Source organism: Durio zibethinus, chromosome 6 (genome assembly GCF_047325235.1).
Source record: "Durio zibethinus cultivar Kanyao isolate XHJ-2024 chromosome 6, ASM4732523v1, whole genome shotgun sequence".
NCBI lineage: Eukaryota > Viridiplantae > Streptophyta > Magnoliopsida > Malvales > Malvaceae > Durio > Durio zibethinus.
Window position 1 is genome coordinate 1,101,332 of NC_143167.1, and position 19,431 is coordinate 1,120,762.

At 37.5% G+C, this 19,431-nt stretch overlaps 4 protein-coding genes and 1 pseudogene across 10 annotated transcripts; 1 reads left to right on the top strand and 4 right to left on the bottom strand.

The window, feature by feature from the left end:
* Nucleotides 1–286: 286 nt before the first annotated feature.
* Nucleotides 287–850, top strand: LOC111284777 (uncharacterized). The gene has a single exon (XM_022873713.2). The coding sequence runs from the start codon at nt 398–400 to the stop codon at nt 674–676; it is 279 nt and encodes a 92-aa protein (XP_022729448.1). The 5' UTR covers nt 287–397; the 3' UTR covers nt 677–850.
* A 607-nt stretch (nt 851–1,457) lies between these two features.
* On the bottom strand, nt 1,458–2,324 carry LOC111286640 (josephin-like protein; annotated as a pseudogene).
* A 1,335-nt stretch (nt 2,325–3,659) lies between these two features.
* On the bottom strand, nt 3,660–5,797 carry RPL4 (ribosomal protein L4). The gene is made up of 2 exons (XM_022873712.2): nt 4,622–5,797; nt 3,660–3,991 (listed from the first exon to the last, which is right to left on the bottom strand). The coding sequence occupies exons 1-2, from the start codon at nt 5,463–5,465 to the stop codon at nt 3,960–3,962; spliced, it is 876 nt and encodes a 291-aa protein (XP_022729447.2). The 5' UTR covers nt 5,466–5,797; the 3' UTR covers nt 3,660–3,959.
* A 150-nt stretch (nt 5,798–5,947) lies between these two features.
* Nucleotides 5,948–12,206, bottom strand: THIC (thiaminC). Of its 6 annotated transcripts, none has more exons than XM_089761687.1 (7): nt 12,067–12,206; nt 9,648–9,960; nt 9,432–9,559; nt 8,333–9,159; nt 7,247–7,923; nt 6,581–6,685; nt 5,948–6,403 (listed from the first exon to the last, which is right to left on the bottom strand). In XM_089761687.1, exons 1-6 carry the CDS (start codon nt 12,080–12,082, stop codon nt 6,676–6,678), a joined length of 1,971 nt encoding a protein of 656 aa, XP_089617813.1. In that variant the 5' UTR covers nt 12,083–12,206; the 3' UTR covers nt 5,948–6,403; nt 6,581–6,675. The 6 variants fall into 6 exon arrangements, with proteins under 6 accessions (XP_089617813.1, XP_089617815.1, XP_022729445.2 ...); XM_089761689.1 differs by having other exon boundaries at nt 7,241–7,923; XM_022873710.2 differs by lacking the exon at nt 12,067–12,206 and adding an exon at nt 10,809–10,958.
* On the bottom strand, nt 11,857–18,649 carry LOC111284774 (ATP-dependent zinc metalloprotease FTSH 7, chloroplastic-like). Of its 2 annotated transcripts, none has more exons than XR_016342637.1 (13): nt 17,738–18,649; nt 16,934–16,999; nt 16,716–16,850; nt 16,542–16,607; nt 15,965–16,150; nt 15,787–15,873; nt 15,591–15,704; nt 15,351–15,475; nt 15,107–15,215; nt 14,470–14,595; nt 13,352–13,821; nt 13,132–13,255; nt 11,857–12,506 (listed from the first exon to the last, which is right to left on the bottom strand). XR_016342637.1 is itself a non-coding variant. In XM_022873704.2 (13 exons), the coding sequence occupies exons 1-13, from the start codon at nt 18,614–18,616 to the stop codon at nt 12,379–12,381; spliced, it is 2,469 nt and encodes an 822-aa protein (XP_022729439.2). In that variant the 5' UTR covers nt 18,617–18,649; the 3' UTR covers nt 11,857–12,378. The 2 variants fall into 2 exon arrangements, 1 of the variants encoding a protein (XP_022729439.2); XM_022873704.2 differs by having other exon boundaries at nt 13,352–13,675.
* Nucleotides 18,650–19,431: the final 782 nt, after the last annotated feature.

Genomic DNA, 19,431 nt, shown 5'->3' on the forward strand with positions numbered 1-19,431 from the left:
GGCTCATTGAGGTAAGCCGCAGCTAAAACTCCAAGCAAAGTGCAAAGGTTACGATTTTGCCACGTGTCAATCCCATCTCCATAACCTGCTAAGATCAATTCCCTTCCCTTATTTTTCCTCCTCTCAAAAATTAAAAATCACAAATCCAATTAAATAAATAAACTTAAAAATCCAGCAACGAAGATAAGACAGTTGTGGAGAGCTCGTGGTATAAGCACTCCCCCATTCTTCCAACTCATGATCTTAATCCCATCCAACGGTCCAAAATTCACTGCAAACCCAAACCCCATAAAAAAAAATGAAATATATTCCCACAGTAACATAATCTCCTTTGCTCCTCCATCATCATTTCATAAGAAGAAAAAAAATTCAACTTGTCTGAGCAAATTAAGTGACAATGGCTTCCCTGCCAATATTTTCCTTTGCTCCTTCTACAACAAGGGTTTTTGCAACAACAGCTGCGAAAGGTGAAGGTGGAAGCAAAGAAGAGAAAGGGCTTTTTGATTGGATTCTTGGGAATTTGCAGAAGGAGGACCAGTTTTATGAAACTGATCCTATCCTCAATAAGGCTGAAGAAAAGAGTGGTGGTGGCAGTGCTAATGGCCGCAAGAACTCTGTTACTGTCCCTCAGAAGAAGAAGGGTGGTGGCTTTGGAGGACTTTTCGCCAAGAAATGAAAGTAACTATAATCATCCAATCATCTCCGGGGGGGTCTCATTGGTTTGGAATTCCCTTTTTGTATCTTCAATATTATGAACCTTTATTTATTCTTCAACATTAAGCTGTTATTAATTTCCTTCAATGCACACTACTTTTTAATTTCTTTATCATATATTACGAATTCATTTGAAGTTAGATGTTTGTATTTACTGTTTTTGGTCAGTTCCTGATGAGATTTTTGGATGAAAGGCTCATAACAGTTTAGGTTGTGAATTTATGTGCTTGTCAGCTTTAAAACATCAGAACAAAACGAGGAAAAGTGAATGGCATATTTGATATACTGTATGTGATACATTTGTCTGCAAAAAAAGTGACTGTGAATGGCAACATTTCATGCAACAGTGATTAAACAGAGACTGCTCTTTCTGTTGTATTGCTTTTTTTTTATCCTCTGCTTCTGTATACAGCTTAAGATCATTGTCAAACATGCCTCATAGACAAATACTATATGATAGTATTTAATCTCATGAATGCAGATGACATCAACTTGCAATCTTCATTTCATTGTGGTTCAAGATTAAGATTTCTTGTATCTTGAATTCAATTGTTTTTATTTTATCTCTTGCACAATGATTTGCCTATAAATATATAATCCACTCCTCACTAGAAGTGAGTGCGTTTTTCTTTCACCTTTGTAAGACTTTAACATGGCATCAGAGCACAGGCATCACATGAATGTCTCCACTCACCTCCTCCCAGGCCAAAAGGTCTAACCATTTCCTTAGTTATAACCACTGGTTTCTCAACAAAAAGTTAAAACAGATCAATAAATTGAATTCGTCAATAGAATACAGAGCTTTTTTTTTTTTTTCCTTTTTTCACATTCCTGTAATTCAAAGTAAAGACAACTCACTGTGTCTCATTTTTTACAAGCAAAACCTGTCCATCATGAGCAATGATAAAATCCAAGAATTCCCAAACTTCTCCACAATCCTTAAAACACTGAGGTGCCTGAAGGTCACTATCCAAATTATACCAAGCCCCATCAATCTTTCTCAATGCAATCCAATGCCCACCTTTCCAAAGCCCACCATCCCGTTTAACAGGAACATTAATCTCAATTCCCATCAACATTCCATCATTAAGGTCAATAGCTGATGCCCCATTTCGACGATCATGCCAAATCACAGTCTTCCCTTTTCCTTCAAGTGCAGCACTTAAAACATTTACATCATAGTTTCCAGTAACTGAATTATGGTGAGGCTTGAAGACTAAAGAAAAGGGTGTCCAAATTTCCATTTTTGGGTCATCAAGAACGAGTTTTTCAGCGACTGAATTCAAACTTGCTCGTGTAAATGCATCCTTTTGCTGAATTACAACAAAATATTACAAATTATTAATAGAAACCCATTCACAAGAACATACTAGGAAAGAGAGTCAAGGTACCCGGTAGAGATTGTCGAGGGAAGGCAAAATTGTAATCTTTGCCTTTCGTGATAGATTTGCTTCTGCTCGCTTGCCATGAATTAAAGATTGTTGAAATTTGATTCTTGCAAAGGGACACTAATAGCTGATTCAGTCGTCAAATTCAAGGGTTCAGGATTTTGATTAGAAGCTCAACTTTGTCCTTAAGTTGCTTATATATATTTTTGGATTAAGGCGGAGAGTTCACGAATTAAACGAATATATGGTAAATTCCATTTTGTCTTTCTACAATTTAGAGCTATTGACATTAATCTAATAACTTGAGGATTTAAAACACGTCAACTTTTTTAATAGAATGCACAGGCTTTTACTTGGTAGCAGCCACAAGAGAACACTTGCTCCATTTTGGACTTGAATCCAGCTTACTTGATGATAAAGAGCCCCTATATTCATTTACTTCTGCTCTGTTTGGATGCAGGTGAAAAGAAACTTCAATGCACTATGGGTGTCGGTTTATATCTAACTCCACCCACAACCCGATAGTAATCCTCTCACCAACCATCCAAGGGACCCCTTATTTGTCTAATTGTATACAATGTGGCTAAATCAAGAGTTCCCAATTTGCAACGAACAGTTACAGATATATGCAGCCAGCATCAAATAGGCTCCACCTAGAGGTAGAATGTAGCAACATTTCCTGTTTCTGTCAAAATATCATATACTTGCCAAAAAACAAGAAGTCAATTAACCTCCAAATTCTCGTAGCCATGTCCTGATACGAGTTTTTATAGCTACGAGTAGCAGCAAAATGACATGTTCTTAGCTAACTCAACCTCAATTTCCATCCAGACCTGACTATTCCGATGCCATAAGCCTCAGCTATTTTGTCATTCCAATTTCTGTTACCAAGAACTAACAAAATATGACCGTGGAACCTGCAGGTCAGCTTACCCTAAAGGGGGGAACAAAAACACCATGGGCCAAAATCTGTTGGTTAATTGCAAGTCTTCTCTTGATCATACATAAAAAGGCATTTTACATTACACACTTCCATGTCTTTCAATTTCCATTCCACATCTACTTCAAGATTTCTTTATCTTTCTTAATATATGCTTCACTAAGTTCAAAGACTTCCATAAATATAAGGTAAAATTCCTTAGTGAAACCAGAATACATTCTGACAAATGGTTTCTATAACAGGAACTTTTTCAGGTTTTTCTTACCTACAATTGATCCTTCTGTTCGTACTATGAACTTCCAATAATTTCAGTCTCCTAAACTTGCAGAAAGCCATAGTAATATCTCAAAATAATTCACTACCAAGACTGGTGCACCAAAGAATAAAAGTAGATGCCTGGAGTTTTTTATTCACCTCCAAATAATCACTAGCTGTTTCAAGACAATTTTACTTATGCTTGTTGATCAGGTCAGAACTAATTCCTTAGATAACAGCTATCCCAATTTCTAAAGGCCAAACCAGTGACTTATACCAATTTTAGTTTATTTGCATTGTCCATCTCCCAACATAATATCCATTATTCCCCTTTTAATTCAGGTTAGAACATCATAATGCTATAACTTGAACCCCAATATTGCATTTCCATTGCAACCAAGCATATTAATCTTACTAAAAGTAATGAATACAAAAAGCAATACGCAAATAAAGGGAGAAGAAAACAGGAAGTAATGCTTGGGATATGTTAGCACACGGATGAACTAAATAGATACAAATTTTTAAACATGTGCAAAGATACAAAAATAATGGACTAAAAAAATTTACCAAAACTAGCCTGCAGCAATGTTGACTTATGAATAGCAGAGAATTTCTTCAGGCTATGTGAATGCAATGGCTTATAGAATAACTGTGGTAAGAGGTCATTGTGCTGCATCATCATTCTCATCTGCCTCTGCAAATGTAGAGAAAGAAAAAAAATAAGAAAGATGATATCTGAAAAGAAGGCCCATTGAATTCTTGTTTCCAGTTAGCATCCCTTAGATGAAAGGGAAAATGGCAATTCAAAGGATTTACAAGACAAATTATAGTTAGGGGCATCCTATCATCTCTGCAGGCCAACAAATGCAAAATAACTGATCAACAACAACATATCAGAAGTCATATGTAATACTTGTTACACATAGACGTTTTTGCATTTTGCAACTATTCATTATGAATTATTCATATATCGAATATAATGCAAAAAAATCTCTTCCTAAGAATAAACTTCCTACTACTCTCTTTGCATCTTTACACATGTTCAATGTACACAGTCCCTATATTTCCATTGTATAATTCTCCATCAAACATCATTTCAAACCAACACCAACTTTGCATTTCCATTTTCAAATCCTACTAAAGACATTCTTATGAACTAAGCATCTTTAGATACACCTTCTTCTATAATTAAATCTCCCACAAGTACCATCTTCCAAAAGTAAACATGTCACATTCACATTAAAAACAATAATGCAACAAAACATGACATTAAAGCACCATTATTAACAATAATTCTCTAATAACAAGAACTAAAAGACGTTACCTTCACCGCCTTCTTCTTCTCCTTCATCATCATCATCATCATCATCATCATCAGTGTCACCCTCATAATCTTCTCCGTACCTTCCATTCAAATAATCCACAGCATCCGGAGTCAACACCAGATTATCGCAATTCAAAATATCAAACAAATTAAGCGTCCTCGGCGTCAACATTCTCAAAGTCCCGATATTTCGGCTTGATTTACTCACATTCTCCGGCACTTCCATCATCAAAAACATCGATTTCTGCTTTGGGTCCAATCCCCACCTCTTCAATGCCTCAATGAAATCTTTCGTCTTCGGTTTCTCGAATTTATCCCCGAATTCCTCAACAACTATCGTGTTCTCGGCTGCACTGGATAATGCTGTCGAAATCGCCAATCTTTTCTCTTTCTTGTTGATTTTAATTGACCAGTCTCTGGGTTTGGGTCCGAAGATTACACCACCGCCGCGTCGGAGCGGGGTGCGCATGGACCCACGACGTGCGCGGCCGGTTTTCTTTTGGGGATAAGGTTTTCTCCCGCCACCTCGAACTTCGCTGCGGGTGAGTGTGGAGGCGGTGCCACGTCGCTTGTTTTGTTGGTCCGTGATGATTGCTCGGTGAACAACGGCTCGAGCGGTTTCGGGTGGGGCCGACTTGAGGTCGAGATAGGTTTCGCCGATTTTTTCACCCGTAAAGGATAAAATGGGAAGAGTGGAAAGTTGGGAAGAAATGGAGAGTTTGGGTTTCGACGAGGATTTGAAGGAGATGGAAAAGCGGGTGAGGAGTTTGGTGGAAGAAGAGGAGAGGAAAAGGGAGGATGAGAAGAAGGAAAGTGAAGTGGGTACTGGAGCTGAAGTCGCCATTTCTTCTTGTTTGGATAACGGGAAAGAAGAGAAAGAAAAGAGAAAATTTGGAAAGAGTGCTACATTATCCACTGAATTTTTTGTGTTGGGACAGTCGCTAACCGTTGGACAACGACAAACAGGCCCAAGGCTCTTTATCGCGGCCGATCTATGGGTTGAAAATATATTCGCTCAAACCACCAACTGAAACTGGTGAGAGTTAGTGATCTGATATATGATTTAATCAATTAAAGCTTTTACTCGAAATGATCGCAAGAGATGTAAATGATTTGAGATTGAAAAAACGTTGGATTTTGAGGAGATGAAAAACGATTTAATCAATTAGAAAAAGCAAAGATCATTTTTTCGCGATCCTGGCTTTCTTAATTATATGTTGGCCTACAAGCTTTCTTCATTTTTCTTCCTTGCATGATCAAACTTGAGTTGTTTTTGTAATTTGGCTATCACAGTTCCAAATTTATAGGAAAGCTTGGCTTATGGAATAACACAAATCCAAAGAACTCATTGCATGCTTGCATTTTCAAAACTACCCACGATAGAACTTCAAAGCTGTGTAAATCCAAGAACACTTTGAAAGCAAATCTAATAAATTTTGCTATCTTAGAAAATTGTAGTTTAAATTATTATTTTAAAAAAACTATTATTTAATTTTATAGGCAAATACAATTTTTCTATGAAATCTTGATGTAGTGAGTGGAGCCAAATGCACCCGAAGCATGAAAATTTTGCAAAATTGCCAATTCAGGCCATAAAGCTGTATCTACCCTCGTCGATCACACAGCCCAAACCATCGATGGGACATGGGAGCTCCTTTCCTGTACAAGCCACAGAAACAAAGGAAAAGAAAATGCACACTCCCTACGCAGGCATTATCCTGTTCAGGTTCAAAGGGACTTTCTCAGCCTCATCTGCCAGCATCCTGGCAAAATTGCCCAGAGCTAAAAGCAGATACAGACACCCCCGGTGCGTTTTTATGTCAATACAACATCAAAAATATAAATACGATGTGCATGGAAGTTGTAGGGGAAACATTTTATTATTAAGACTCACAATAGATAAAGCAGAACAAATATAGATGTCTTAAGAGCTACTCAACAAACTAAACTGGTACTCACCTAAAGCATGATAGTAAAAGACTGCATATATAACTGTTATTAGTGAGCTAATGATGCATTAAGGCTCCGAGGATTTCTGCAGCAATTCCCCTTACTCATATGACCCTGCAAGGAAATCCCTATGAGACATATCGCATAAGGAAGAAAATAATGACTGGGACATAAAGGCAGAAAAAGAGGATACATACGTGAATAAAGAAAAAAATCATAACCTATTCCTGAGTTTGAGTAAGAAAGATTATGATTAACCATGGATTATCTAGTGAATATTAACTAAGTGCACTTATGATTAACTGGTCTGAGTTCTTATAAATAATCATAGTACATGCTGCATGCACAACCCTTAGTTGCATTAAGTGAAAACTTTAAAAAGAGGTGAGACTGCATGCTGATAATTATAGGACAAAATAAACCTGTGGGTGATTAATCATCTTACATTGGCCTAACAGTCTATTGTCCATGAGATAAATTATGTGCTCAATTTTTTCCTTAAAAAAAAAAAAAAACTATTTTATAGGATTTGACTTATTTTACCATGAACTGATTTCATTAGAAATCACAGGATTACTTTTTCAATCTTTACTCAAGAGTAACATTTTCAGTGCAGCATGTAACACCTTCTAGAATTTCAATAACAAAGAACAACTCCAATAAACTGACCTTCACCTGTCAGAGGAGGTGACATAACTGGCTGGTAAGTAGATTTCTCCACCAACTTCACCATGTTGCTCACCGCTAACAGTTTTCTTGGCAGCCAGGAATTCAGCACTCATAGCATCCATCCCTTGTCGCACAGCTTCCTCAGGGCTCCCATAACCATGCTCCTCAGCATACTTCCGAACATCCTCTGTTATCTTCATTGAGCAAAACTTTGGTCCACACATGGAGCAAAAGTGAGCCACTTTGGCACCTTCAGATGGAAGGGTTTCATCATGGAAGGACATGGCAGTCATGGGGTCAAGTGACAAAGCAAACTGGTCCCTCCATCTGAACTCAAATCTAGCCTTGCTTAATGCATCATCCCATGCCTGAGCATGTGGATGACCTTTGGCTAAATCAGCAGCATGAGCAGCTATCTTATATGCTATCACTCCAGCCTTTACATCATCTCTGTTTGGCAACCCAAGGTGCTCCTTTGGAGTTACATAACAAAGAAGTGCCGTGCCAAGAGCCCCAATGTTGGCTGCACCAATTGCAGAAGTGATATGGTCATATCCAGGAGCGATATCAGTTGTCAAAGGACCAAGGGTATAGAAAGGTGCTTCATTACACCACTCCAGCTGCTTTTGCATATTTTCAGGAATCTTGTGCATTGGGATGTGACCGGGTCCTTCATTCATTACCTGAAAAGTGCAAAAATCAAAACCTTGTATTGCAAGCTATAGATGTAACTTAAGGCAATTTTGTAGAAATCGAAAGAACCGTAATTGTAATAACAAATGCATAGTGATGAAAAAATAGGATATGCTAGGGTATAGCTTATTTAAGAATACAGCTAGCATTTTGTTTGGTTTGACAATTGACATATCCTGAAATGAGATTGCCAATTATGTGAAATTGCATGAAACATTTTCATTTGAAACAGTGATTGAAATTCACAACCTGATATCAGCATTGTAGAAATTTAATGCAGATGTTATAAGAAAACCAAAACCATGCAAAACCAGTAATATGCTCAAATTGAGCACAACTGCCAAACATTGTCATAAACAGAATGCAAAAAGGGCTCTTGTATAGGTTGCAATGAGATACCTGTACATCCTTTTCCCATGCCCTACGGGTCAGTTCCCCTTGGGTTAAAAGCTCAGCAAACTGAGCAGTGTCATTGGCATCATATATAGACCCAGGTCTTAGTCCATCCCCGATTGAAAGGGCCACATCATATTGGTTGCATATATCAAGTATGTCATCCCAATGCTCATAAGCAAAGTTCTCCTTATGGTACGCCAAGCACCATTTTGCATGAATCGATCCTCCACGAGAAACGATTCCTGTCATGCGCTTTGCTGTTAAAGGAATGTATCGCAGCAGTACCCCAGCATGGATTGTGAAGTAATCTACACCCTGCTCAGCTTGCTCGATCAGGGTGTCCCTGAAGACTTCCCAACTAAGATTTTCAGCAATTCCATTCACTTTTTCAAGTGCTTGATAGATGGGCACAGTCCCAACTGGCACAGCAGAGTTACGTAGGATCCACTCCCGGGTTTCATGAATGTGGCGTCCAGTTGAGAGATCCATAACAGTATCAGCACCCCACATTGTTGCCCATTGAACCTTATAAACTTCCTCCTCAATGGAACTTGCAACAGCTGAATTTCCAATATTTGCGTTTACTTTGACCAAAAAGTTTCGTCCAACTATCATTGGTTCCAGCTCTAAGTGCTTTTTGTTGGAAGGAATGATTGCCCTTCCACGGGCAACCTCTGACCTTACAAATTCTGGGTCAAGCTTCTCACGAGTAGCACAATATAACATTTCCTCAGTAATACTTCCCTGCTTAGCATAGTACATCTGAGTGTATCTTGGTGCACCCAGCCTTTCCCGTCTGTCAACCCAGTCCTTGCGCAGTTTAGGCAGTCCTGTTTAGAGATGTCATGCACAAGACTTGGCAATTAACTTAAACATAGACATGAATACTATAACCATATTAGGAGATCCAATATATGAAGAGGATTAGATTGATGGACTAACTAAAAAAGAATCAGACCAGAGTAAAGACCCAAACAAACAATCAAGAATTATCAAGAAGAGAAAAGAGGGCAGTTGGATAACCAAAACAAAACGAAAAAGGAGATAATATTAAAGCCTTCAAACAAAAGCAAGAAGGTAAAAATAAACTTGAGCTCCCTACCGATGCGTGGATTGATGTTTTGCGGACCACTAGTGTCATATGTGTCAAAGTTTGGCTCATCTCCACTCAAATGGACCCTTCGAAAGGGAACCTTGAGTGCATGGCCAGATTGCTCATGAATAACTTCCCTGAAAGATAGATCATGCATAAAAAATCATTTTGACCAAAAGGAAAGAAAACAGAACCAACAAGCTACATATATATAACCAAATTAACCTGCATTCTTTTGAGCTCTTTGGGAAGCATTCTTCAAAGGATGGAAGCGGCATAAAATCAGGGGAAGCAGGATCGATGGTATGCTTCCTCTGTTTGCTTCTGTCTGAATTGGTTGTTGGAGGATCAAAAGTTAATGTGGCTTTAGGACCTGAACTCATGGCGGGAGGACATATTTCCTTCTTACAAGCATTTGAAACACGCCCAACCACATCGAAGCCAGGTAAGAAGGTTGTACTTGGAAACCTTGTAGGAGCAGAATGGTTGCCATTCTTGCATACAACTGATGTGAAGCTGGCATAAACCGATGCCATATCTGGATTGAGCCAGCATGTGGTAAGTTATCAATAAATCATGACCAAACAACCATCAAATAATTAACTACATATGCAACATCCACAACAAACATGATAGATAAATGCAGAATTAGTAGGAATAATAAAATATTAACAACATATCAAACTTCACAAAATTTCCATCAGATAAACAGAACACTAGAGTTTCTAATATCCTAAAGGACACCACAATGGACCTAAATATGATTTAAGAACTCTACAAACTGCTATGAACTTTGGTAAAAATCATAAATTTTTATGAAATGTCGACTAGAGCTTTGACAGGTGACATACAAAAGTTTCCTGCTTCAGTATTCTGGGCGTAAATTCATCTAAAATGATAAAAGAAAATGTGTAATATTTAATATTTTGTAGAAGCCAACATTACTCTTCATATATCTAAAAAATAAAATTTAAATTCCGTCGGAACTAAAGTAATTAGAACATCATTTTGGGTAAATCAAAATCAATAAGCACAAAGAATTACAACACTTGGTCCATTAAAATAATAACCACGTAATAATCTTTACGTAGATTTATTGTTTATGCTAAACTTGACTAACTAGAATCGCAAAAATGATGAAAAAAAAAGCAAAATTTAGAAGAAAAAAATGTATTTGAAACTTTTTTTTACCATAGAAATATAACAGAGAAATATAAAGCATAAAAGGAAAAACAAGTAAAATCAACTACAAATGAACCGGAATTTTTTTTATTTCATTTAATATTCTCACCAGCCAAACAGAAGAAAGGAAAGACAGTGAAGCAGAATGTGAAGAGAGAGAGAGAGAGAGAGAGAGAGAGAGAGAGGGAGAGAGGGAGTAAGGACCTGGAAGAAAAGGATTTGATCTTATCTTTTTTCAAGAATCTGTAGAGTGGAGACAGCTCTCTGATTACCAATCGAGGACTCGATCTTCACTGGCTTCTTCCATATATAGAGAGAAAACAGAAACTTTTTTCCCAAGTACTCAAAAAGCGCATCCTTACCTGGCCCCTGTTAGATTTTTATTTTCTTTCTGAATAAGGACAGCAGTTATCCCACGCACGAGATTAGAGCAGCCTAATTCACGTGTCTCATGATGTAACTGGTCAACTTTATTACCGGCTGAGATCTCGTAAGGTCGTTTCCCTTTGATATTTAGTCTTGCGTGTAAACTTTTGGTGCTTGGTCATTAGTAATCAGCCAATTATGTAGATTTTTTTAGCATTTTTTTACAAGATATTATTTTAGATATAATATAAAATTTTTAAAAAATAACTCATCTTGCAATCTTTTAATTTTGTTTGTAAAATTAATAAATTATATTAATAATATATAAAAATAAATTCATTTTTATCTCCAATTATATTAATATTCATTATAGTACGTAACTAAGGATAGGGAATTTGAGGCAGATATAGGGTCATCAATCAACGGATGATTGAGCTGTCGTCCAAATGAGAGAAATGGTGACAGGTCATTTGCAATTGTTTGTTTCCCCAGAAAGAGGACGCAGGGGAGAGTTTTTATCTGAAAGCAACACCGATATTTTGGGTTTCCTTCTAAAATATCAAATCTCAACTCAGTACGATTCTAAAATATCGAATCTCAACTCAGTACCACCCTTCATTCTTCTCAACAGCTAATGTTTCAACTACAAGTCACCCTTTCCCTGTCATTTGCAGAACACTTATTAACTTCTTTCTTTTTCTCAAATCCCAAGAAAATAAATATTAGAGGAAATGACACAAACATTTCAGCGACTTTCATCGGCAACTATGAAGAAATGCACTCCCTGTGTAAAAATCAGATTAAATCAGTTATGAACCCTTGGATATAGGAAATTACACTTCCAGTCTCGCGTCATTGCTCCAAAAGGATGCTTCCATGTTCAATGTTGGGGAAACTATTATTAACAGCATGTATTTTCTTATAGCAAAAATATGTACAATGTTCTTCTCAAGACAACATGTTTATGTGCAATAACTATATATTTCACAGAATAATTATGTGCGCAACTCAATTACTGTTACACTTGCCAACGACCACAAACTTTTTCGACAGAAATAATAGTCAATGTACAACAGAACAGAAGTTGGAGACCAACCTGCACTTGTCAACATAATGTCAAGTACGGTGAGACAAGCTTGAAGGCTCTTTGAGGAAATAGTTCTTCAGCTTTACCACTTCTTGCTCTACATTTCCTCTGTAAGTGTAGTGAGAATAAAACAATGAAAAGACTTGGTAGTATTAAAAATAAAGCCAAAATTCACCTTGCTGAAATATACAAAAATGTGCAAGGGAGCTGATGCCAGTAACCAAGACATGCTCACTGATAAGGTCAAGCCGTCAAGGCATGAAGAAAGCTTTAATTAACTCCATGTTATGCTCAATGTTGACAAGCAATGAGCAAAACCGCTTATACAGAGCTCACTTGCACTGGCAGAAGAGACTCTTGCTTTCCTCCAATGAAGATTGTTAGTTCCTTTGGTGCAACAACCAATTTCAACCATTCTTGTAGCTCTTCGCCTTCTACTTTCTCATGTTCTGAATAAAAGCAAGTGCCAGATCACAATATGCAGTGTCGCAAATAATTTATTTTCCCTTCCTCTTTTTAAAGAGACAGAACATCTACTTCACAACTAGGTTTAAACTGTTTAAAAGTGTGCATCTTATCTGCACTAGGATACAAAAGTCCCAAGATACTAAAACGGTGTATAACCAGTATTCTAACCGAAACAATGGATAATAGCATTAAAGATTTAACAAGCACAACCAAATAGTCTGTCAGGGAACATTGTGGAAATGGCAATACATATTCATCATACAGTGACACAGGTTTGATTTTAAACTCATTACACAACCCTCACAAGATTGCAACATAAGTTGGAAGAAAAATAACAGTTAAAAGTTTTCTGTATAGTTCCCAAAACAGAAAACCATAAAATGGTATCAGTAAAGCACTAATACAGCTTCATGGTAGGATGCCTTTACAAAATACCATTTTTTGGCAATCCCCAATCTATCCCCTATAAGTTTCCATTAGATTTTATTGTCAGAAAATTATGCCAATGTCCATTATGAAACAAGAACATATACCAGATAGAAATGAACAAGGAATAAGATATACAGGAATTTTAGTGGAAGCAGGAAGCGACATGCTGCAGATTACCTTCCAGGTGGGCACCAAGCCCTTCCAAAACAGTCGGATTAGCACGAACAACAGAGAGGGCTACTTCAAGGGCAGACTGCAATAATGCTTTCACCTCTCTTTGAACAAGATCAACAAGATGTCCCTGCATGTTTCACTCTGGATCAGTCTTCATTACAGATAGTGTAGAGATTGAAAACACAAAAGGACAAACTAAATCAATTAAAGAGTATAAAAGAACCTGATCCCGTCCCCAAGGAACTGCACCTCCAGATTCATCCATGCCTCCACCAGAAAGCGTAGCTAAAGACAGAGGGCCTATAGTCTGATTAAGACCATATTCAGCAACTGCCTTGTATGCCATGTCTGTTGCCCGCCGAATATCATCAAGGGCACCGGTAGAAACTCGACCTGAATAAACAACTTCCTCTGCAGCACGTCCACCAAGAAGAGTAACCAAACGGCCACGTAACTCATCAATGAAGAGTAAATATCTATCCTCATTGGTAGGAGGAGTATAAGTAAAGCCCAGTGCTCCTCCTGATCTTGGCAATATGCTCAATTTCTGCCCACACAAACGAGTTGATTAATTACCATCTTATCCGTTTCATACGAACAGAAGCAGTTGGATGATTTAAGTCCATTCTATGACAATTGCTCCTCCATGGAAAAACCCAACTTAATAAGTTGAAACTTATAATTCAGAATTCCCTGTGTAGGACAAGGCAAAGTGGACCTTCACATGTACCAAAAAAGATAGAAAAAAGAAAAATCATACATGTAAACAAACCTTATACTCCAATTTCTTTTTTTAATATTTAGAATTATTGCTTGAAAGCTTGAAAGTGGTATACTACAGTTTAAGTTGGTATCGCGTACTAACTTCACAATTTCCCACACCAAAAAGAAAAAAAAAAGGTTGGACAAAAAATCAGGTCTTTTAAAATATTCCAAGTTTCTCAATTGAAATTAAACTCAGGCACCACATGCTAGAAATTCCATTTTTGACATCCATAACTGGAGGTCAAAGTTGATTCATCCTGGAGCACTAATTGGTCAGGCCTTTTCCTCTATGTCTTACCTTACCTTCCCAAGTATCAAAAGAGAAACTAACAATTAGGAAGGGCAATAACTAAACAGGCCAATCATCTCCGAAATAAAGACTAAATAAAAATGACTAAAACTGTTACCATCTTTCTGGTACACAACATGAACAGTGCATGCAGTCCCCTACACAAATTCTATACAGCTGTGGTTTAGAATTCCATTCAAATTTCACACTGATGTAACAAGAACATATAAATAAACAAATAAAGAAATGAAACTGAGAACATTCCGTAAAATATTGCTGTAATTTACCTCAACATGTGGCTGTCCAGGAAGAAGGTTTGCAACAGCCGTACCTACTACTGCATGGCCAGCTTCATGCCTTGCTACTACAGCCTTCTCACTTCCTTTCAACTTGGCAGTTTTCTTCTCTATGCCCTATGAAATGTAAATCCTTTTAGTCACTCAACTTGCAATTCAATGTCTACTCATACTTCTTTAGTATAATTACACATCTTGTTACATGTATGTCTAAGACGGAATTGCCCAAATCATAGTAGATTGGTCAAAATCCTAAATCCCTAATGATAGTCTCATCAGAAAGATCAAAATGTAATATAAATGCATTGCATGCTAATATCTTTTGCCTCCAATTATCAATTTTACTTTGTGATTATAAGGTAATCTATAACACACATATAGTAAAACCAACGACTAAAGCCTGGAACTAGAATGAGAAGATTGCATAACATCATTGGATAAAGCAAGTAATAATTAAAACTAAACTTTCAAAGCAAGGACAAATGAGATACAAATTCTTTAGAAACATGGGGGAAGGAAATGATCAAACACAGTGAATGTGAATAAACAACAACTACAGGAAACTGTAGGAAATGCACCTAAAATTGTGCTGAGAGAGAGAGAGAGAGAGAGAGGAAGAGAGAGTTACAGCTATTGATCGCTCTACTGCATGAATGAAATCAATTCTCTCTACAACAACTTTGTTATTTCTTCCAGCGAGCAAGGCAGCTTCATTTACCAGATTTGCGAGGTCAGCCCTGCAAAATATAAAAGATTATATAGTTATTCCCACTTCATCAAGAATAAATTCGAGTTGAAGAAGTAGAAAGGAGGGCTAAAGGAGGATGGGGAAGCAGTGGCATTTAAATGTGATGAAGTAAAATAGAAAATACCCAGTAAAACCAGTAGTCATAGTGGCAATGTCACCAAGATCAACATCCTCCCCAAGGGGAAGTTCCTTCTTAGAAACATGTACGTTCAAAATAGCTTCTCTTCCAATCCTGTCAGGAGTCTCTACCTGTAAATTATATGAGACATGATAACCTTGAGACAACTATTATGCAACAGGGAACTAGTTTATATAGCACATTTCAACATTCAGGAACTAATTAAATACAACTCATCATACAAACCATAACAACACGATCAAATCTCCCAGGTCGACGAAGGGCAGGATCCAAGACATCAGAACGATTTGTAGCTCCAAGAACAATCACTGCAGAATTGCTGTCAAATCCATCCATCTCCTGCAATGTAGTTCCAAATTATTAGCTTCACAGGGTATGTGCAAGAGGTCCAAGCAGCAGAACCATGATGTAGGGAACTTACAGTGAGCAATTGGTTCAAAGTTTGCTCTCGTTCATCATTGCTAACAATGCGAAACTTACCATCACGACTTTTTGCCACAGCATCTATCTGTGCATGAGGAAAGATGTCAGAAAATTCCACTGGAAATCAAAAAGTTGAACAGATTGTTCGAATAAAAATGTAAAACCAACAGATTGACCTCATCAATAAAAATTATTGATGGTGCCTCCTTCTTTGCTCGTGCAAAGAGATCTCTAACTCGAGAGGCACCCATGCCAACATATAACTCTACAAACTCACTGGCAGAACAACTTATGAATGGAACTTCTGCTTCGCCAGCCACAGCTTTCGCTAAAAGAGTCTTACCTGTCCCAGGAAGACCCACCTGTAACACAAGTAAAACCATAAATACCAACCATACTTCCAATTATACAAAAGAGGGTAATAATGCAAAGAAACCATCATATCCTACTAGCATCTAAGCACTGAATGGTTACATTCAGAAACTTATTGAACTTTTAATAACAAGAATGACAAGCAGAAAACTTTAGAAGACCAAAAGTTTTCGGTGGAGATGATATTCTACGAGTAAGGGACAGAATTAGCAAAACTAATTATCCTAACAAAACAATTTTCCAAAATTAATAAAGTTTTGCATGTAGCCCATTACTTCCTTAACTAAAAGCTTCTTTAACATCAAGAAGTAAAGTTTCAACTACTTTCTTTTGAAAGGCCAGAATGCTTAATATGCTTAATTGTCTCTGATATCAACTCACCAGGAGAACTCCTCGGGGAGGACGAGCACCAAGTCGTATATACCTGTCTGGATTTCTAAGAAATTCCTGGGCAGTAAACATATGCATGTAAAGACTATAGCTTGAACTCATAGGAGCATTTACTGCAAACTATCAATTGCTGGTAGCATATGAATTAGAGAAGTTTTTAGATACCACAATTTCTTCTAGCTCCTCCTTGGCCTCATCAACACCAGCAACATCAGCAAAAGTAATTGTTTCACCCTGTTCAGACATTTTTGAACCTCCAGCACCCCCAGACTTCCGATTCCTAATCTGACCAGCTGTATGCTGCATGCATGCATGACTGAATCAGAACCTATCAACACAACATACACATTAAAGTACTCAAAGACTTTCAAGCAAGTTCACACCTGAGAAAAGCTCACTGGGAATCGATGGAGAAGTCCCGCAAGGACAGCAACATAGAACAAAGCTATCTGCAATAAAGAGTAAGTCAAATATATAAAACTTCACATCTCATATGTATAAGAGCCATGATTTAGAAAAAACAATGTGAAGATTGGTGTCTTTATGGCAAAGTTTAGAAATTCTTCGAGGACTGGCTCTCATATTCCCTCTGACAACCATTTTAACCAAGGCTATGGCATGCTTAGCCCTTTTTAAACACCAACATTTATCATAAATATCATCCTTCACCGGTCACCATTAAGTAGCCTAACCCGAGCAAACCAACACCTACGCTACATATGGTTTGAGGAATTAAAGACAGGGCATTATATTTCTAGGTATTGGATGTCCAGCAATAAGACATCCAGATGTTTTTAATATCTTATTTGGTGCCACCATGAACAGCCTCTATTTAATTTTCTTCTAATTCGTCAATTTTTAAGTAACTGAAAATATTTTTGTCCCAAATTATAACCAATCTTAGTTCCACAAACTACAGCCTTTACATTCCAGCCACCTCAAGAGGGAATAAGATTCTCAATAGTAGAGGGCACATCAGATCACCATTTGAGAGCCAAAGAAGGAAAGAGAAGATACCCTCATCTAAATCTAAATTATATTCTATTGAGCAGGCAGCTTACCAAAATAAACTAAGTCTCCAACATAACCAAGACATTTATATGGTTATTACTAAGCATTAAAAAAGAAGCAAATTAAAATTAGTTTCACTTAAATTCATGACAAAAAAAAAAAAAAACCCAACTTACCAATGCAGAGTTCAAGAAGCCACCGGACCTCTTATCAGGAGACCCAAACTCCACATCATTTTCCAGCATCTTCTCATATGGAGTCTTGATATCACTCGGCCGAGTGGTTGTATACACAATTCTCTTCGTAGGCGCCACGCTCCTCAACAATGACTCCGATTCTTGAAACTTACTATTACTAACACCACCAATTTCACTCTCTTGAACGCTACCTTCGTTCTTCAATTTAAACATTATATGAACCCCATCAACCTCCACCTTTTGAACTTGGTTACCATTAATCTTACTCAAAAAGTCACTGTAAGGAACGCTGACGAAAGTCGTTGGAGTCCTGGGCTCGGACCCGGGTAACGGAATCCCTGGTCGAAGCAACCGCATAACGAACATAACAATACCTAACTGTAGAAGCAAAACACCGATTTCTTGAGCTGGAATTATCGGTTGCCACTGCCATTTCTTTCCTTTGGACCACCAAAGCCCGCTTTTTCCGCTCTTTTCTCGTCTCTGATCGGTCGAACCGCCCGAATTTGTCGAATTCTGTTTCTGCTTCACTCCTTGCCCACCTTCGCCTTCATTTTTATCGCTGGAACTCGCCTTCGAATCGCTGTTATCTGTACAATTGGCCAAAATTTTACTCTCCTTGAACCTTAATTTACCTCCTCCGTAAAGATTGAACCTTTCGTGGTTTCCCAAAACGGCGACCTTACGTAGAGGTACAGTGATTGAATTGGGGATGAAACGATTCGTGCTTTGTTGCAAAACCCTAAACCGATTGGGGGAGAAGTTTAATCCATGCAGATAAAGAAGATTAAAGTAAGAATTTGTACTGAATTTACTGTGGATTGTTGTCGTCGCTCGTAGAAATTCAATCGATAACATTTGCGAAACCCTAGAAAATTTTTTTAAAAAGCTAAATCTAAATTGAAAACGGGAATTATTTATATGTGAAAGTTTTGATTTTTTTTTTTAGCCCCGTTTTTTGTGTGCAGACTTTGAGAGAGAGAGAGAGAGAGAGAGGGAGAGAGCTTTTGGCGAAAGAGATAATTATGGGATAATTTGGGCCTTTGGATTAGAAGAAACGATGGGCTTTTAGCCGTCGAGATTCCATTTTGGGATTATATATCAGGACAGGAGCAAAAGGGGAAAAGATTGGATCTTTCGAGGATTACATAGGGTTTTTGTCATATGTAACACGTGGAATGAATGGGTTGGAAGGTGAAAAAGATTGAGCGGTGACCACATGTTTGGAGCTAATTGGTAACCACACGCTTGGTTACGCTAGGGCCGTAGCTTTGGATTTTTTGTTTTCGGTTTTTACTTTGGCCTTCGACTTTGGTCTGTTATTAGGATTGTTGGATTCTGGTCCAATCAAAACAAATAAGGATAGGGCTATGTCCTAGAGTGTTGGCCCCATAAAAAATTGTTTAGCATCTCGGATTTAAAGGTTTTTTCGGTAGCATTGTGACAGATTTTTTCGCATCACAATAACATTTAATGATTAAATTAATCAGTTTTAAAATTTTAATTACAAAATGATGCTATGGTGCGGTGGGAGTGATTTTCATCACATTAATAGAGGGATACTTAATCTATAGGACCTTTTTTTATAGATTTTTTTTTCTTTTCCATGCATTTGTAACTTCACAATAAATAAGGTTGTGTCTTTTCTAGGGAGCTTTCAAATGATTTGAGTC